The sequence below is a fragment of the Acomys minous genome (assembly GCF_964271855.1).
Source record: "Acomys minous genome assembly, chromosome: 5".
NCBI classification, from domain to species: Eukaryota; Metazoa; Chordata; class Mammalia; order Rodentia; family Muridae; genus Acomys; species Acomys minous.
This window is the reverse complement of record NC_140494.1, coordinates 90824604-90843493: the sequence shown is the minus strand read 5'-3', so window position 1 is coordinate 90843493 and position 18890 is coordinate 90824604. Positions and strand designations below refer to the sequence as shown.

General features: G+C 44.5%; 1 protein-coding gene across 6 annotated transcripts in view; it reads right to left on the bottom strand.

The window, feature by feature from the left end:
- The window catches only part of OPCML (opioid binding protein/cell adhesion molecule like), a 1121617-nt gene that overhangs the window by 10155 nt on the left and 1092572 nt on the right, over positions 1-18890 (bottom strand). For 3 of the 6 annotated variants that reach the window (XM_084781321.1, XM_084781323.1, XM_084781319.1), the window contains 4 exons: positions 13256-13393; positions 12764-12884; positions 12070-12221; positions 11116-11142 (listed from right to left, as the gene is read on the bottom strand). In XM_084781321.1, coding sequence (XP_084637447.1) covers positions 11116-11142; positions 12070-12221; positions 12764-12884; positions 13256-13393 — 438 coding nt within the window. The remainder of the gene's footprint in view (positions 1-11115; positions 11143-12069; positions 12222-12763; positions 12885-13255; positions 13394-18890) is intronic. The other 3 variants (XM_084781324.1, XM_084781322.1, XM_084781320.1) reach the window with 2 other exon arrangements.

The following is an 18890-nucleotide window of genomic DNA, read 5'->3' as shown; positions in this document are numbered from 1 at the left end:
AGACAGGTCACAGTATATACTAAATGTCCGCTATGCCACGCTTTTGGTTTTGTTTGTTTTCCCCAAAGACAGCCACAGACTCTACTTTCAAAGAACCTGTATTCTAGTCGCTTATATATATATATATATCCTCCCTGTCTGTCCACCTTTTTTTCTTCTAACAGTGGGGATTAAAGCAAGGGCTTTGTATATGTCAGTCAACCCCGCTGCCACGGATACAGCCCCAAATGCAACTTTCTGTCTTTTTGTTTTAAATACTGTTAAGACAGGAGCTCACTGAGTTGTCTGGTGTGCTGGCTAGTTTCATGTCAATTTGACACAAGTTAAAGTCATCTGAGAGGAAGGAACCTCAGTTAAGAAAATGTCTCCATAAAATCAGGTTGTTAGCAAGCCGGCAAGGCATTTTCTTAATTGGTGATTGATAGGGAAGGGCCTGACTTATTCTGGGTGGTGCCACCCCTGGCTGGTAGTACAGGATTCTCTAAGAAAATAGGCTGAACAAGCCATGGAGAGCAAGCAGGTAAGCAGTAGTCCTCTATGACCTCTGTAGCTTCTGCCTACAGGTTCTTGCCCTGTTTGAGTTCTTGTCCTGATTTCCTTTAATGGTGAACAGTGATATAGAAATGTAAGCCAAATAAACCCTTTGCTCTCCAAGTTGGTCATGGTGTTTCATCATAGCCTTAGAAACCCTAAGACACCTGGGTTGACACTGCAGTCCTTCTGTAGCCCAGGCAGTCCTTGACCTTGTGTTTTCTTCTCCCACCTCAGAGCTGGTGGTACAGATATACACAAGTACACCTCTTTCCTTCTTTTTCCCCCAGGCCCTCACAGATTCTGGGGAGAAATCCATTCATGACAAATAACCCCAAGCCCTTTATACACCAGGAGAAGCCAGTTTGTTGGGTAGTAGTATAAGTAGTCAGGCAGAAAGACAGAACTAAACTTGGTTTTTTCTTCTGTTCCTCACCAGCAGGAAGACCTCTATGAAAACAGCCAAGTTCTCCAAAGTGGGAGTTTTTATTGTATAAAACAGGGAGAGGTGTGGTTTCTTTACCTTGTAGGGTTGCCCTGGGGACTAGTTGCGTTAGTCTTTAATTGATAAGTATACATAAAGGATGAGTGCAGGCAAGGTGATCAGGACTTGGGTGGTGCTGTGTGGGGACCCTGCTGTAAATAATGAAGTCCCTATCTATGGAAAACGCCAGCTTCTCAAAGACTGTCAACTTTCAACTACAAGCCACCTTGGCTATGGCTGGTGACTCCATCCTTTTTGTAGAATCCCAGGGAGGCTGCTGTCCAAAGGTGAAAGAAAGCTTTCTAATGAAGAGCAGCCATCCCGAAGACTTGCCTAGAGAAGCCCAATTCTTCCCTTGGGCCAAATCTGCCTTTACGGAATCATCTCTGTTTACAGTTAACAATGGCTCAGTTCAATGGGAATAGCTGCTACAAATACCAAGCTTCATTAAATATCCGTCTCAGGGATAAACTGACAGTGAGGATGTGTAATTATGCCCTTTCCCATTGTTCCATCCCCTCCTCCTTTACCCTTTTGAATGCTAAAAATTAATTGCTTTCTTCATGCCTGAAGTTGAACATCTTTGAAAAATCAAAGCTGAAATGAGAATGCAAAGGCACAAAACAAACTATGACTGACACTACACCTGGGGGACAGATATGCTGATAAACAGAAGTTAGTTTTCAGCATACGCAAGAAAAGAAAGGGCTAAGGCTGTAGCTCTGGTGTTAGCATGCTTGTCTAGAATGTACAAAGCCTTGGGTTAGATCCAAGTATTGCCAATACACACACACACACACACACACACACACACACACACACATACACACACACACACACGTATATACTTATACACACAAAAAGAAACTAGGGAAATAATGACAAGGAGACAGATTATAGAAATGACAAAATTATAGAAAGGTCCATTGGCATATTTTATATGGCTTGGTGAGTTAGGGCATATGCAGACTTGAAGCTCAGCCAAAGGTGACACATAAACAGACAAACAAATCAACAAAAATAAATACATAAATAAAAACAAGTTCTACCTTTGAGAGATTGTTGAGTTAAAATGAGTAAATACTGGACTACCAAGAATTAAATTTGATTACTGGTCTCTATTGGAACTTAGCCATGTTGCTAAAATTAGAACTGGGCCACAATGCTGACCAAATATAGACTAGATGTGCGCTGCTGCAAAGGTGGCCCACATCCGCCAAGACTGGCAGCAGGTAATGAAGTGTTCAGATTTACCAAAGTCCCCAGAAAGAAACCTGACCCCCCTACATCTGCCTTGTAAGAGATTTTAAAGAATGTGCAGTGGGGTGTGTTACCTATGATGATGGTATTGGGATATACTGATGGCTTCCCCTTCTCTTTGCAAATTATGATAAAAATATGGCATCTTTTCATCAGTAACAGTAGAACAAGTAGCTATAATTCTATTAAAATGACACTTGGGAGGGCTGAACACATTAAACACACACACACACACACACACACACACACACACACACACACACAAACACACACACAGAGAAACAAACCCCACAGGCAAGTTGAGTTGAACTTGTTGCTAACACAGGAGATCAAGGCAGTATCTGAAATCTAAGGAGCTACAGTTTTGCTCTGAAATCTGGATGGGTTTATGAGTGCGATTGTGAACCGCACGACCTTCCTAATGAGGAACCAAAAGGATAATGATGTTCGGGGTGATTAAAAGAGGAGCAGGGAAATCTAATTAGAGGATGTGTGCGCTGCACTTGTTGGTGAAACATAAACCTATTTTCAGCAGGGCTGGCTGATGAAGGCCTATTCCTCTTCAAAGAGCATTCTCACCATTGTCTTTAATTACAGTGGGTAACGTGGCACCGTGTTGTTTTACAAGTGAGATTAAGCAGGTTTTTCAGTAAACTATGACAGGCGGATACGAGACAAAACCAGCAGCCATCTTTGTTTTGTTCTCTTTCCACACCCTGTTCTGTGCTCCCTACAAAAGACAACAGCTTAGCAAGTTAGCATCAGGAGTTAATTCAAGTCAGTAAGCACATTACAAACCTGAGAGAGGAAAGACTTCCTTCTAAGCTGTGTGCCTATGCTGACATCAGCACACCCGGGGTGCTCAGTGTTAAATTCTAAATGCTTAGGCTAATAGCCAGATGTCAATGATTCACAGAAAGGAGGTGGGGTGCAAGCCAGTGACAAGGAACCTCGTCAGGAATGAAATGTGAAATGTCTGCATTCCCCCCCCCTAATATGTTGACATTTTGCAGGTTGGGAAAAATATAAATGATTATGCTGCTGTCATCAGCCAAAAGCAATGGTATTTCTCTCTGACTCATTCTCTCCCACCTGGATTTAAGCTGTGGATTTGTAAAATAAAAAAAAAAATCATATACGTTATCAGCAGGAAATGGGCAGATATGTGCAGTTTTTGATGTGTTTGCAAGGATGTCTTCCTAGAGAGTGAATTGGAATGTTTGATGCAGCCTTCTGCAGAAGGAACACACGGTGGGAGGGGGCTACATTTCAAATTAGAATCCGGCCATATGGATCGCAAGAATGCAAGGGAAAATCAGAGAAATAGTGGTGTGCCTTCCCTGCAGGGAAAGAACTAAGTGTCCTTTCGAGTATCTGGCTGCCCTTTGGTTGGCGAAGGGTTTTAAATGAATGGAGACTATAACTGATGCCCCCATTGACTGGAAGATTTATTTACTAATTCAACAAACATTTGCTGGGCAACGACCATTGCAAGACATGGTACTGCATCCTCTAAGTGCAGAAACAAATACAAACAGAATACAAGCCTAAGGGCACGGCACTACAGGGACCTAAGGATGAGGGATTGGCTCTTGAGTGAGGCTCTGAAATGCTCTCTGCAAATGGGCTGCTCTAGCTCACACACTTGAAGGTTAAGTGTGACTTTATCAGGCAGAAAAGAGGGCAAACGCTTGTGTGTGTGTGTGTGTGTGTGTGTGTGTGTGTGTGTGTGTGTGACCCTCCAACATGCTGGAAGACATGGAAGATACATGGACTAGAAAGAAACATGGGATAAAGCCCGGTGTTGCTCCTTGCCTGGTAGAATGCCTACCTGGGGGACTTCTGTCACACCATTTACATTCTCTGAGCTCCAGGCTCCTCTTATGAAATAGAAATCATAAGGACTCCGTGGCAATGGATTCTTAGGTTCCTAAGGCCGTGTGTGGCTGACACGGAGAACTTTTTCATTCCCCAAGTGCAGAACTTAGCTTTTACTATAATGGCCTCTATCTGTTTATACGATGTTAGAATCTGTCCCTCCTCTTCCTCATCTTGGTGTAATTATTACCACACAGTAGCCACTAATAGAAACTTTGTTCACCAAATGAATGAATAGACAGATACATTGAGAGAAGCATCCTGACCATAGGCTTAGTTGATGGCATCTGGGGCACATAGAACCCAGGCTTGTGAGTACTTAGGAAAATAGCAAGGCTGTAAGGCAGCCTGGTCTCTAAATATACACAGCCTGGGTGGCAAGCTTTTCCAGTAGGAAGGAATTTCCAACCACTAAAATGACAAAGTCTCTTCGGGGTTTGTGACAAGCCAGGTGGGAGGGACTACTGAAGAGAAGGAAACCAGTGGGAAGCCGATCACCCTGGTCAGATGTATCGTGTAGTTTATGAACACGGTAAGCCTGTGGGGTGAGGGGCCCTGAAGCCCTTGGTCCAAGGCTCCTTGGTTCACAGGAAAAGAAGTCAAAATGAGGTTGAGGGTTCTAGTCTGAGGGTGTGCAGCTGGAAAGCAGTGCACACACTGAATTGGAGGGGACCCCTTGGAGGAGGCACTAGTAGCTGTTTCTGTTAGGGATGTAGGAAATAAGTGGGTTATAGCTCAGCTTTCAAGAGCCTTAAAGGTACAGACACATAAGTAAGACTCTCTCTGTGCCTACCACTCTTCCAGGGGCATAAGATTCATTAAATAACTTGCTTACAAGTCACATTCCCAGGGACATTCATCAAGATTTGATTAAGTGGTTCTAGATTAAGGCTCACAAATTTGCATTTTTAGGACTCCCCAAGAGAGTAGAATGCATGCTTAGAAGTGCAGCCCTAGGATGCTTGAAGCCATGGGTGGCCTTTGCAGCTCCCACTGCTATGCCACTGACCTATGAGGCTTGTGTAGAGGAGCCAGGAGATGACAAGGTGTAGAGGTAAGAAGGAAGTCATCCCCTGGTGATCCTAAGACTCAGACTTGGAAGGCAGAGGGTGGAGCAGGAAGAGCAGGGGTGGGGAATCTGGAATGAGAAGAATCTGGGTGTTTTGAAGGAGAAAGATCTTGAGAAACCAAGGTAAATAGGGCTGGAGTAAGTAAAGGCTGCAAATCCTAGCAGGACATGGTCCTTGGATACACGCTGGAGACAAGCCTTGGATCCTTTGTGCTTATTTTTCCTAATATCCCTGGAGCCACATGACTAGAGAGAGAGAGTGGCTGTTCAGGACACTTTGATAAGAAAAAGAGAAGACAGAAACAGTGTTGAGTTGGCCAAAAGAAGGCAGAGTCATTGAATCAGGGGGGTTGTGTGGTGCATGATGTGAAGGCGGGGGCATTGTGTGGGGCACAGTGTGAGGGCAAGGACATTGTGTGGGGCACAGTGTGAGGGCAGGGGCATTGTGTGGGGCACAGTGTGAGGGCCGGGGCATTGTGGGGGGCAGGGTGTAAGAACAGGGCATTGTGTGGGGCACAGTATGAAGCAGGGGCATTGTGTAGGACATGGTGTGAAGGCAGGGGCATTGTGTGGGGCACAGTGGGAAGGCAGGGGCATTGTGTGGGGCATGGTGTGAGAACAGGGGCATTGTGTGGGGCACAGTGTGAAGGCAGGGGCCTTGTGTGGGGCATAATGTGAGAACAGGGGTATTGTGTGGGGCACGGTGTGAAGGCAGGGGCATTGTATGGGGCATGGTGTGAGAACATGGACATTGTATGGGGCACAGTGTGAAGCAGGGGCATTGTATGGGGCACAGTGTGAAGCAGGGGCATTGTGTGGGGCACAGTGTGAAGGCAAGGGCATTGTGTGGGGCACAGTGTGAAGGCAGGGGCATTGTGTGGGGCATAATGTGAGAACAGGGGTATTGTGTGGGGCATGGTGTGAAGGCAGGGGCATTGTGTGGGGCATAATGTAAGAACAGGGGTATTGTGTGGGGCACAATGGGAAGGCAGGGGCATTGTGTATGGCATAGTATGAGAACAGGGACATTGTATGGGGCACACTGTGAAGCAGGGGCATTGTGTGGGGCATGGTATGAGGGCAGGGGCATTGTGTGGGGCACAGTGTGAGGGCAGGGGTATTGTGTGGGTCACAGTGTGAGGGCAGGGGCCTTGTGTGGGGCACAGTGTGAAGCAGGGACATTTTGTCAGGCACTGAGTGCTTTGTCCACAAGTGTTGCTGAGTGGCTTGGACAGGAGGTAGTTACTGCCAGAGTCACTTGAAGAAACTTGAGTTTAGAAATCCAGTCTGCAGATTTATGCCAGCCATTAAAGAGTCATTAAAAAGAAACCAGAAGTTTGGTCACTGGGCCTCCAGGAAGTTCTAGAGGACTATAGTCATAATTGCTGTGAGGGTATTACTGATGCTTCTCCTGAGGAAAAATCCTAGAGGCCAGGTGTTGCCTTAACAAAATTCCAGTAAATTGTCCCTCTGCCTGATACTTAACTCTTACTCTAACTATTGTGTTCATACAAATCCACAGATGATGTGTGAGAAATCTGGCTTTCTCTCTCCACCATCCTGCTCTCTGTTGACTTGGTGTGCATTCGCTCTCCCTCTCTCCTGCAAGTTCCAGTAATGTTTGTGTTTATGTCACATTAAGCACATCACACTGCAGCACTGGATGCAGTCAGGACCCAAACGTCCTCCTTCACACTCTAAGGACAGAGGGACGGGGCCTCTTGCTCATGGCCCAGAGGAGGCAGAGTAGGTTCACACACTGCTGGAAAGTAAGAGACTTGCACTGAGGCTGGCTGCTCCCCGCTATACATCGGATTGACAAGACTCGAAGGGGCCCAGGCTGCAGGTGGACTTCCAAATGACTGTCTCTGGTCATAAAGCTGATGACTTGCAAGAAGCACACTGCTTTTCTATCACTTAGGAGGTCGGCCACCATCTCTAATGCTTTGTGGTGGTTTGAATGAAAATGACCTCCACAGACTCACAGGGAATCCCACAATTAGGAGATGTGGCCTTGTTGGAAGAAGTATGTCACTGGATTAGGCTCTGAGCTTTCAAGTACTCAAGCCAGGCCCAGTATCACTCTCTCTTCCTGCTGCCTGCTGGTGAGGATGTAAAGCTCCCAGCTACCTCTCTGGCACCTTGTCTGCCTGTGTGCCACCATACTTTCTGCCACGATGACAATGGGCTAAACCACTGAACTGTAAGCCAAACCCAGGCTTCCTTTATACATTTATATGCTGTCTACCCAATAGAAACCCCAAGCAAGACACTGTCCTTTGAAAAAGGTCTTGTATTCCTGTTACTTCTCAGATTCAAAACAGAGACACAGAACTGAAGGCAAGCAAGCTACCAATCTCCTTCTGCCCCTGTACTTTGCTGACGTCTGAGGAGCCAATCGCACCGCAGCATGTCTGTCATGCTGATCTCCGTGCTCCCTGACACCGTGTCTAGTTTCTTCTCAGCACCCTGCTCTTTTCCCAAGCTCTGAGGGTGCCTGGGTCTAAGCAGGGTGGGTGATGTAATGTGCTATCTGAGTTGCCTGAGCCTGAAGATCTGTTTGTGTGGCTTTGTGACAGGAAGGTGACTGGTGTGATGACAAAGAAGCACTGCACATTGTCCTCAACCGCTGACAAGGATGATCATCAACTGCCTATGTTTGTTCGCATTTTCCAGTCATTTTCTGCTTTGAGTCTCCTCTCCCAACCACTGTTTCCATAATCTTGCATTTTTTGTTTTGTTTTGTTTTTACTTTTTAAAAACTTGCTTCTATCCCATTCTTTTGTTTGTTTGTTTGTTTATTGCTTTTTCATGCAGAAATATAATAGTGTATGAAGATAAGCATTAAGTGTTGGGACCACAGAGGCAGAGTCAAGGGAGATCGTCAAATGCCAGATAGAGACCACACATAGCTCGTGAGAAGTGACACAAATACGTACTTAGGCTTTGCACACATGTCTGGAAAGTCTCAATATACAGGTTGTAGGAGTGAAAGTTGTCCTTCGAAAGAGTTGGTTTTAGGGCAGGTGATTAGAAAAGGGAGAATCTGGTAGGGAAGATGGCCCAAGAGGACAACTGGTTTGCGGTTCCATACCAATTGGCTGCAAGCATCCTCCATGGGCTGCGCTAACGTAGAACTCAAGCGCGGAGGCCCTGGAATTAAAACGCCTGACTCAAGTCACAGTTCAGCTGCTTAGAAGCCAATGTGATTTGCGTTACCTGCCTCAGCTCTCAATTGCCACACATGTGAAATCAGATAAGGAGACATTTAGCACATACTTTATAGGCTCAGTCTGTGAGAGAACCATAAAGAGACCCAGCGTAGTGCTCTTGTACATCCTAGTCTATTATGGCTATAATTAGGTATACTTATGGGCCATTGAAGGCAGGAAAAGCATTGTGGCTAGCAGAAAGGGTGGGCCAATCAGACACGTTCAATTTTCTCTAGGGATGGATCTATGTCCCTCAGCCCTTGCATCAGAGTGAGCCTTATGTGGAGATCACAGAGGATATCTTACCCAAAGCACCATCACGGGAAAAAGAATCTCAAGCTCATCGACAGAACTTTCCAAAGCACCTATTCAAGGAACCAGACAAGCTGAACATAAAGACCCTCTGAGACACACCCCTGACTCAACTAACCACATCTCAGTTTCTGGTAGCTGAACTTTTGGCATCACAGATACAGCCTTTTGATCTTGTTATATTCTTCCACCAACTTTTCTTGACCAGCTACGAAGTGTGGACCTTCAAGGCAGACCATAGATCTATAGCTAGACATGGTTCCTATGTCCATGGCTTTTGTAGGATTAAGGGGACGGGGGAAGACTTTGGTCAAAAAAATTGAAAGAAAAATTGAACTTGAAGGTAAAGGCTACAGAATCAGGGAAGCTACCTGTTGTATCCCGACTATGTGTTTATCTCTGAGAACCTCAAGTGCCTGTGCTCGAGGAGGGTACTGAATGCATACTTGTGGAGTGAACGGTAGCCTATACTGTGTGGACACAACGGAAAACTCAGGATGTGACAGGTGTGCAATGGTGGGGTATGCTGATCTGCCAAGAGTGTAGGGAAGCCTTCCTTCAGGAATGGATGCTGCAGGTGGATCCACCGAGATGAAGTAAGACCAGGTGATCTAGAAGCTCAGAGAGTGTGGCAGTTAAAGGGCATGGCAGATTTGGGAGGAAAGCAAGGGAAATGTCCTTCAGGTCAGTAATTCTGGCAGTACATATGAGCCGATTAACAGTAAGTATTGGAAGACAGGAAAGAATCATAGCATTCAGCATCTAGAGAAAATGATGAGTACTTGTAGTTATTTGGTGAATTTTGCCCTACTGATAATTCATGATCATTCCAAGTTCATCTCAGTAATCTGAGGCCTTCAGGCTTCAGGTGCTCTCAAAGTCACAGATCTACACTGATTAGAGATGCCCTTATCTAATCCTCTCATCAGCATTTTGAGACAGCCACAAAAATCCCAACAGCCTCACTGAGGCTGAATTTAGATCTGAATCTATGTCTGTACTATGAACTGAATTATGTCTTCCAAGGTTATTATGTTTCTAGCCATCGGCATGACTATATTTGGATATGGAATCTATCAGATGTCACTTAGGCTAAAGGAGGTCATAAAGGTGCAGCCCCTAGCTAGTGTCATTAGTGTGCTTCTAAGAGAAGATACATGAGTCATCAAGCTAGCTTTTTTCTCCTCTCTCTTATTTATGCTTTTACCTCTCCATCTTCTTATTCCAATTGGAGCTCAGAAGAAAGGATATATGAGGACAAGAGTGATATTTATAAACGACACAGCTCATCCCTGTTGACAGCAGGATAGGACAAGAAGGCAAGTTCTCAAGTCATCTGGTCATCATTTCTAGGCCCTTCTCATGGCTATATTTTTTCAACTTGTGCAACTTTGTTAGTGAAAGAAGTGGATGGAGACCATAGACTGGACAGCACTCTAATTTCCCCCTTTCTTGTTTAGTGGTATCAGGACTAAGGGACAAGAACTCATGACCCTCAATGTCTCACAGGGTATGTTTTTGATAGCAATGAATCCACAGCTGTATAGATTGACTGTAGAAAATACAAGTGTTATCATTTTCCATAAGACTGAGATAGACATGTCTCAGGTAAGTAGAGCTGCCAGGCTTTCTCCGCTGGATGCAGAGCTGGGCACCAGGCACACTGTCATCCAAATGTTTGAGGATGTGGGTGAAGGTATCTTTGTCTCTCTTGATTATTCTCTGGATAAACACTCTGGTACACGTTAAAGTATTTGGGCCTGGGCCTCATCTAGCACTTATTCCTCCACTGTGTACATTTTGGTATTACCCACAATCCTTGGTCCTATTAGGAGTAGTAGTGGAGACAGTATCTTGTCCTAATCATCTGTGATATGGCTTTAAGAAACTAAGAAATATGTTGTAAATAACAGATATTGACATCACGGAAAATACTAAGTAGACATCCTTCTTGGTACTGGTAAAGGAAAACAAACCCAAAAACATTCATAGGAGAAAAAATATGACCCTAGAAATAGTCATGTAGTAATCCATTTGGCCCCTGGGCTGGGGTCCTGTCAATTGCATCACTATGTACAGATATAGCAGAAGGCTCATCCTTGTTAGTGATGACCCACTAGATGCTTATTATAGGGCAGCAGAGAGAATTTACTTCCTCTGAGCTCCCTAAACAAATTCCCTAAGTGTCTGTGAAAGCCATTGTATTCTACATGCTCGTTATCTAGCTGGTCAGGCCACACCCCTTTGAAATCCACTATAGAGAACATATTAGGGAAGGGCGCAGGCAAGCCTATATCTGAAGTTGGCTTAAAATACAAGAGCATAGGCATTCAGGCAGGCAGAGGAAGGAAGGAGCATGCGGTACCCACCTGCCACTGCTGATGAGGGGCTTATTTCTAAGACACACACAGCACAATGCACACACAATGCAGAGAGAAAACAAAAGACATAAATCACACATTTCAGATGGTTGGTGGACAAAGTTCAATACATGCAAAGCTTCCTACATCTGAGGTGAACATGGAGAAATGGGTCTCTCTTCATCCTGTTTATCAGATGCTTCCCTCTCATCAAACCTCAGCAAATAAAGACGTACACAGAGAGATGAGCTACCACTGTAAGCCGACTCTGGTCCATGAATGGAATGTTGCATGGGAATATGGACACAGCAGTAAGGCAAGATGGAGCGATGAAGGAGAAGGGCTTACATACTTCCACTGTTGACAATCATGGTGCCACAGACATCTCCAACCATGGGGAGAAGCAGCCCTTCAGAAAAATCGTCTGAGCTTTTGCAAGGAGTAAAGGGGTCTCCAGGTGAGGACTTAGCCTTCTGCTCCCCATTTATTGCCTTGTATGAGAGCGTGGTCTGGTGATCGACATGAGAACCAGGATGACAAGAGTTGATGCCACCTAGGACTGGGTCCCCCGGAGCACTGATTCTTTATTATAGACGTCATCACAGCTTACAATTGCTCCTCATTTATTCCTACAAACTTCTGTCTTCTCATTTGTCTTCAGATGACTCTACTATTGAACTGTCCTATGGTTCTCTGTCTCATGTGGAATTGAGAATCATAGTTGATTCCTAATTTGGTTTACTCCTTTTGAAAAGGAGCAGACCTGGCCAGCGTGAATTGCCTTGGAAACATGACTACATGACATGCCAGGGGATCGGCGGGAAGGACTGTTTCTTAGCTAAGGGTGGCGTGTTGAACAATGTGGATGGGAACAGGCCAAGCAGATTGTATCTACAACCCTCCCAAGCTCCTGGAACTCCCTCACATGGTTAAGCCCTCCAGATCCAGGCTTCCTGCACTCACCATACAGTGTGATGCTGGCATTGGTATTCCCAAGCTTATTTGTGGCCACACAGGTATAGTTCCCATAATCCTTCTCTGAGACATTGAAGAAAGTCAAAGTGGATATGCGGCCTTTGTTCTCAATCCTCACTCCATCCAGGCCAGTGGCTAACCTGCAGGAGGAGAGAGCACTGTTGGTGTGGACCCACCAGCTCAGGGAAGCACCAGGTATTAAAAGAATGCAAAAGTGAGTCCTAGAAACGCTGCAGTGCGGTCCTATTCAAATGCCCTTTCTTCTGACTAGCCTAGCCCATCCACACATGCCTTGAGTGTTATATCCTTTAACAAGAGAGGAAAAAAGAATTGTCATTCTTTTTTTTTTGTATTTTTAAAATTTATTTTATTTTAATTTATTTTTTTTTCCTTTATTAATTTATTCTTGTTACATCTCAATGGACAACTCCACGGGAGGCTACCCTGTCTATAACTAATCTAAGATTATAAAACAAGGTCAACTCATTTGTTGATGTCCCAGCTTCCTTCACTTTTATTTTTCTTCTCACTTCTGATTCTAAAAGGAGACTCCGTTAAAAGGAAGCTATAACGTGATTTTTATCTTGCTTTATTTCCCTCCATGGAGTTTATTAACTTCCTTCTGGGGGATCCATGATCAATCAGCTCTGCTTTCAGAGCTGCCCCAGTTCCTTCAAGGTACCTGGTATCTTCCTTGAACCACTGGAATTCAGCCATGGGGACAGCAGAGGCTTCACAGCTCAAGATGCCCTTCTGACCAACTGACACACCAGTGTTCTTGGCTTTCGAGATGTAGGGAGGGTCTGTGGAAACATAAGCAAGCAATCAAGCAAAAAAAAAAAAAAAAAAAAAAAAGGTTCCAGGAAGAGGACACATCTGTTTACATGTGACACCCCTCCTCTTAGTAAAACAATCATTTATTTTAGGAAGATGTTACATTTAACTGTAAAAATACTACATTTGCCTCTCACGCCTCAAATTGACTCTAATCTAGTCATAGCCCTCAATGCCGAAACCTCTGTCCCAGGAAGACTCTAGCTATGAATGACAACACAAGGGTGAGGATGAGCAGAGCGATCTGATAAAACCCTGCCCTTCCTGTTGGGGCCTTTGAGAAGAGGGCAGTTGGTTTAATCCTTGTCCCATGGAAATCCTCGACAGCAGGTCAACTCACAGTTCACCGTGATCTTTACTTTCCGCACATCAGGTGCAGCCACATCGTTCAAGGCGCTGCACTCATACTCCCCAGATTGGTCACGTTTGATGTCAGAGATCTCCAGGTACTCGTCTTCGCTCACAAAGCCCTGGCCTTCTGGGAGAGAGAGGTGGGAAGAAATCAACACAGAACAGTTAATCTAGGGATAGCACCATTATTCAGTCTTAGAGTACAAAGGGAGGAGGAGGGAAAGCCAGAGAATGGGGTTGAACAGCCAGCAAAGAGAGCAGCTGCTACAGAGAAATACATTTTCTGATGAAGCCTTGGATAAGTGTCTCTGCAGGCAAATCGCTTTAACATTTGTAGGGCATTTGATAATAATGAACCATCAATATTTATCTTTAGTGATTATTGTAAGAGGTAATTAAGAAAGTGCATTATAAATACCCCAGTACATTAATAAAGTTTGACAGTTTCAACAGATCTGTCATGATCAATAATTTAATCAAACACTGCAAGTAACTTTAGGTTTTTATAAACAACACTTTATATATAGAAGTGCATTTGTATATAAAATATAAGCTATTTCCTTGTGGTAAAAAATGTATGATACATTTTAGTACAAATAAATTCAAAGTTACTGGTTCACTTTCAACCTGAGACAGATAATAAATAAGAAGCTGGATTGAGCCATTCCAATATATATATTATGTTGTACATGATAAATAAATACAATTTTAGTTGTCACTTTAAAATTTAAAAATTTAAAATACAGTGGCGTAAACTAGGGAACTGATGAATGAGTTATTTTGTGTATATGTAGGAAATAGTTGAAAACTTGTCAAAATGAACTTGCCAAAAATAAACATAGCTATAGGTCCACATAATAATGCACCTACGGACCTAAAGTTACTAGACCAGCCCAGAGAATTCCTACCTGGCTTTGTGGGTCATCCTGAAGGATGCAATCTGACACATTTACAGAGTTATCAGTTTGATATTCAAAATATTTGAAGGTTGAAAGAATTGCTTCACTTTAATTTGTTATTGCATGTTCTTACTGCAGTCTGGACCCTTACTGCTACCCCTCTTTCCGAGTCTTGCTCCTCTGAAAACCCAAAGAGTGTGAAGGCCAAAAGGAGGAATCAGTTTCCTTTCACACAGACCCGATACTTAGTTTCAAAGTTTAACAAAGATGAATCATATTTCCTCTACTGAAACAGGGTTTACTGACCCATGGGAGATTTTTAAAGAATAAAAAAGGAATGCGGTTAAACATATCCAAATGAACCTTCTGTCTCCAGTCTTATTTTGGTATTTTGGCAATGAATACAAATGGTAGGATAGGAAGTTTGGCTATCTTTGGTATGACCCCAATATTCTTTAAAAGAACGTACTACAGAACATTTGCTACTGTGTTATTTAGCCCACACTATATTTAACAAAACAGACGAGCTTCCCACAATGGGTCTGGCGGGATCCTCAAGCAGGGCTGGTGTTTTCTTCTTTGGGGAAAATAGGAAAGGCCCACATCAGAGTAAACACCTAGGAGGTGCCAGGAAAAGTTCTGGTCAGGTTCAAGAGTGCCAGTCAAGCCAGGAATACTGACTGAAGGATGGCTTCACAAGAGGCCACAAACCTCTGTGTGAGCAAGGCAGACCTGGGGCACTCTGTGGGGGATCCCTAAACACCCTCTGAAATACGAGGGTTTATTTTCCCCATCTGCGATGCTGTTTTCATGTCATGGATATATAACAACACAAAAGGAAGACAGAAAAGGTGCAATCCATGCAAAATGGGGGTCGTTATGATAATACTACCTCATCAAATGGGAAAACAGATTTTGTCAAGTTTATGCTAAAGAGGAAGTGCTTCTCAGATTGTAATTTGCATATAAATTCCATAGGGCCTTTAAAAATCATAGATGTTCATTCAGTCATTTGGAATGTGTTGGAGGATTCTGAATTTCTTACAAGTTCCCAAGTGCTACTGTGCCGCTGGTCAGGGACCACCCTGCAAAAGCTTGTCTGAGACCACCCTCCAGCACTAAGGGCACCAGGCAGCCTCCAGTTCTGAGCATGTCCCAGATAATCACAAGTTCACGACCGACTGTGTCTACCCTGTAGTTTGGATCTTATATGTTGCCTAAACGCTCATGTGTCAAAAGCCTGACACTGTTGGGAGGTAGCATGCTGAGAGGTTTGATCTAATAGGACAGTTTAGATGGATGAGGTGTGAACTTGGAGGCGATAGGGGACCATCGCCCCCACCCCCCCACCCCAGTTCCTCTCCTGGCTATGAAACAAGTGGTACAGAATGAAATGGTTTTGCTTTGGATTATGTTTTCATCATCATCCGCTGCCATGTCACAGGACCACAGTGAAACAACCAATCATGAACTTCGGTTCCTTCAGCTCATGAGGCACAGAAAACCCTTTGGTCATCTTACAATGATCATCTCAGGTGTCTGTCACCGTAATGTGAATGTAGCTCAGTCCTGAATGAAGTGCTCAGCGGGCCAAGAAGATGCTCTGAGTGCTCTCTAGTGCTGAGATCTGCCCGAACAGCATCTCCAATAGCATGTGCTCAGGGGACCTGCGAAGGCTGAGGTCAAACCCCTTGGAACTGTGTTTCCCATTGGTTTGCTATGACTTGATATAAAACAGGCATCTCTACAACACAGGCTTCTTTGCTGAACAATGGGACGAGACTCAGTGAAGGTGACATACATGTTCCTAACTACATTGAGCGATGCATGAGATTTTAAAAGAACAACCAATTAAGGTTGCTGAGTGAGTGCCTGAAGCCTTCAGAGACTGAAAGATGGAAGCTTTCCCTGGGCTTCCTAATACTCAATGTAAACTTCTAACTGTGCTTCGGAGAGGAGACAGGATGAAGAGTCTGAAGGGAGCACAAGGCTGGACAGCAGGAAGATGAAAAGATGTGCTAAAATGAGGACAGCAAGAGAGACAGAGCTGGGGACATAGAAGACGTCTGGGGTCATCTAGGGTGTGAGAAGATGTTGATTATGACCCGGGATATGTGCTTGAGGTTGAGTGGGCAAGCTTCATGGTTCTATGGACATGGGTGCAAGTTCTCAGAGAACAAAGAGACCCCAGCTTTATCACCCAGGCTCACCTCTGTCTTCAGAATGAAGGTGTAGACCGAAGTGAATCGAGAAGAAGGATGCTTGGCCACCTTATTATCCCTACAATTACCAACAGTCATTTAACTCTAGCCTGTTATGGTCCAGGAGTTATGTTGAACACTTTGTGCTTTTGTGTGATGCTGGGGATGGGCATGGGGGTGGAGCACAGACAATACTGGAAACAAGAACAATTTCACAAGCCCCAAATTTCAAGTAGATTGTACTTTTCTCTATCTTCAGCTTGATAGTTCCCTTCCTTGCTATTTCCAGATCTCTCACAGAAGATATGGGAGAGCAGGAAGGTATCTCACAGCTGGAAGTAATGTAAATATTAGGGGATGAATAGATCAGACAGGAAGTCCAAGGCAATACCCAGAGGCCCCCTGACCTGCTCCTGCTCCCTTCTAGCCTGAGCCCCAGCTGGCTGCATGTAGGCCATCTGTCTTCCACCTGAACTTGTTTCTGCTTCTCCAGCAGACTCCTTAGAGCACAACTGGAAGGAGAAGAGGTCACTGACTTCATCCTTTCACGCTTGAGAGACTATTGTTCTGGACAGAGTGTTATCTCTTCTCTCTGAAAACCCCTAGGGACAGTTGTAGATGGTGTCCTTTCCTTTCTCTTGACTAGACTATTCAGCTCATCAAAGTCGCCATCTTTTTCTTGAGGCAAGCCCAGCCCAGCTCATCTACGGAAATGATTAAGTCACCTCAGGTGATCCCCATTCCTGCTGTCCTTCTATGCTTGCTATTTACAGCTGCAGGTCTATCTACAGAAACTGCGCTGTGAATTTGAGCACCAGCACCTGACACAGCTTTGCCATGAGACCCATCAGGAGGTGACAATGAGGAACATGCCCAGAGGATAAGAGCCTCAAAGAAGGGAGTGGCAGAAGCTAATCACAGAGGGGATCTGGAGAATGGGGGACACAGTGGGGAAGGAAAAGCATGGGAGGGGGAGCTCCAAGCCAGAAGAGACAGGAGGAAATAAGAGGCAAAACCTAAATCAATGGCAGAAGATGTAGATTCCAGAGAAAGGCTTTTTCCTCACATGGGGCATATCCAGAGGGCCCGGTGCTAGCAGCTTTTCTTGATGATCCTCAAGTGTACATAATCTGGAATATTGAAACCACACATGAGTGCAGACTTTTGACTTATCACCTCACAGTGAGGCTTTCTAATCTACCTAATCACTGAAGCTAGAATGCAAGTCAAGCCATTAAAGAACAAATGTTTTTCCTCTACATGTAGAGGACACCATGTTTACATGGAAGCACGCACTAGCTGTGTGCCTCCCAGTTGGAATCCTTGCAGTGACTTCCGGAACAAGTTTAGACCTCAGAAAGTGCACACCCCGTTCCTTCCAGCTGTGATGTGAATGCAATGTGGCAGAGACCATCCAAAGATTGTGTCCTGTCCTATGCCCAAATCGTGCCATTCTACTTTCCTCCTCTATGCCAATAAAACATCTTCCTCCCTCCCTGCCTCCCTCCCTCCTTCTCTCCCGCCCTTACTTCCTCCCTTCCTCCTTCTCTCCCTCCCTCCCTCAATTGCTCCCTCCTTCTCTCTCTCTCTCTCTCTCTCTCTCTCTCTCTCTCTCTCTCTCTCTCTCTCACACACACACACACACACACACAAATTTGACAATAATTGATTAACATATAGCATTCTATCTTTCAGATCCACTAGAGATGGGCTTGGAATCCAAGGCTGACCCAGTTTCTTAACACTCTCCTTGTGGGCCAAAGATAGCCAGGACAACACAGTAGAGACACAAGACGTGGTACCTAAGCACTAGCATAAAACTGAGTCTAAGCACAAGAGTGACCAAAAGTCCAGACTCACGAGGACCCAGTACCTACAAGGATGAGTCAGGAAAGAAGTGAGCACACAAAGGTAATCCTTCTGCATCACAGATGTATATCTCCTTGTCTAAGTCAATGATGTCTCCACATCTCACTAGTGCCTTAGTCACTGATAGCTCATGGTTGAGACAAAGTGTGAATGGAAGAGGAAAACGCTGTCTTCTATGAATCTGATGGCCTAAACAGAATCTCTTTCTCCCTCCTACATATCTCCCGGACTCTTCCCCACTTTTTTTCTAACAGATTTAGTGTCTCTGGTTTTATGTTGATGTCTTTGATTCACTTGGACTTGAGTTTTGTGCATGGTGATTAAATATGGATCTACTTGCATCTTTCTACGAGTAGACATCCAGTTAGAGTAGCACCATTTGTTGAAGATGCTATCCTTTTTCCATTGAATAGATTTGGCTTCTTTGTCAAAAATCAACACTCTCTGCCTCATAATGCCTCATTACCCAGAGCTCTTTACTTTATAAAAAGTATTTTAAAAGATTTATTTTTATTTTATGGATATGAGGGTTTTGCCTGCATGCATATCTATGTATCACATGCATGCAGTGCTCTCTGAGTCCAGAAGAGGGCGTCAGATAGCCTGGAACTGGAGTTACAACTGAGGTGCTGGGAATGGAAGTCAGGTCTTCTGC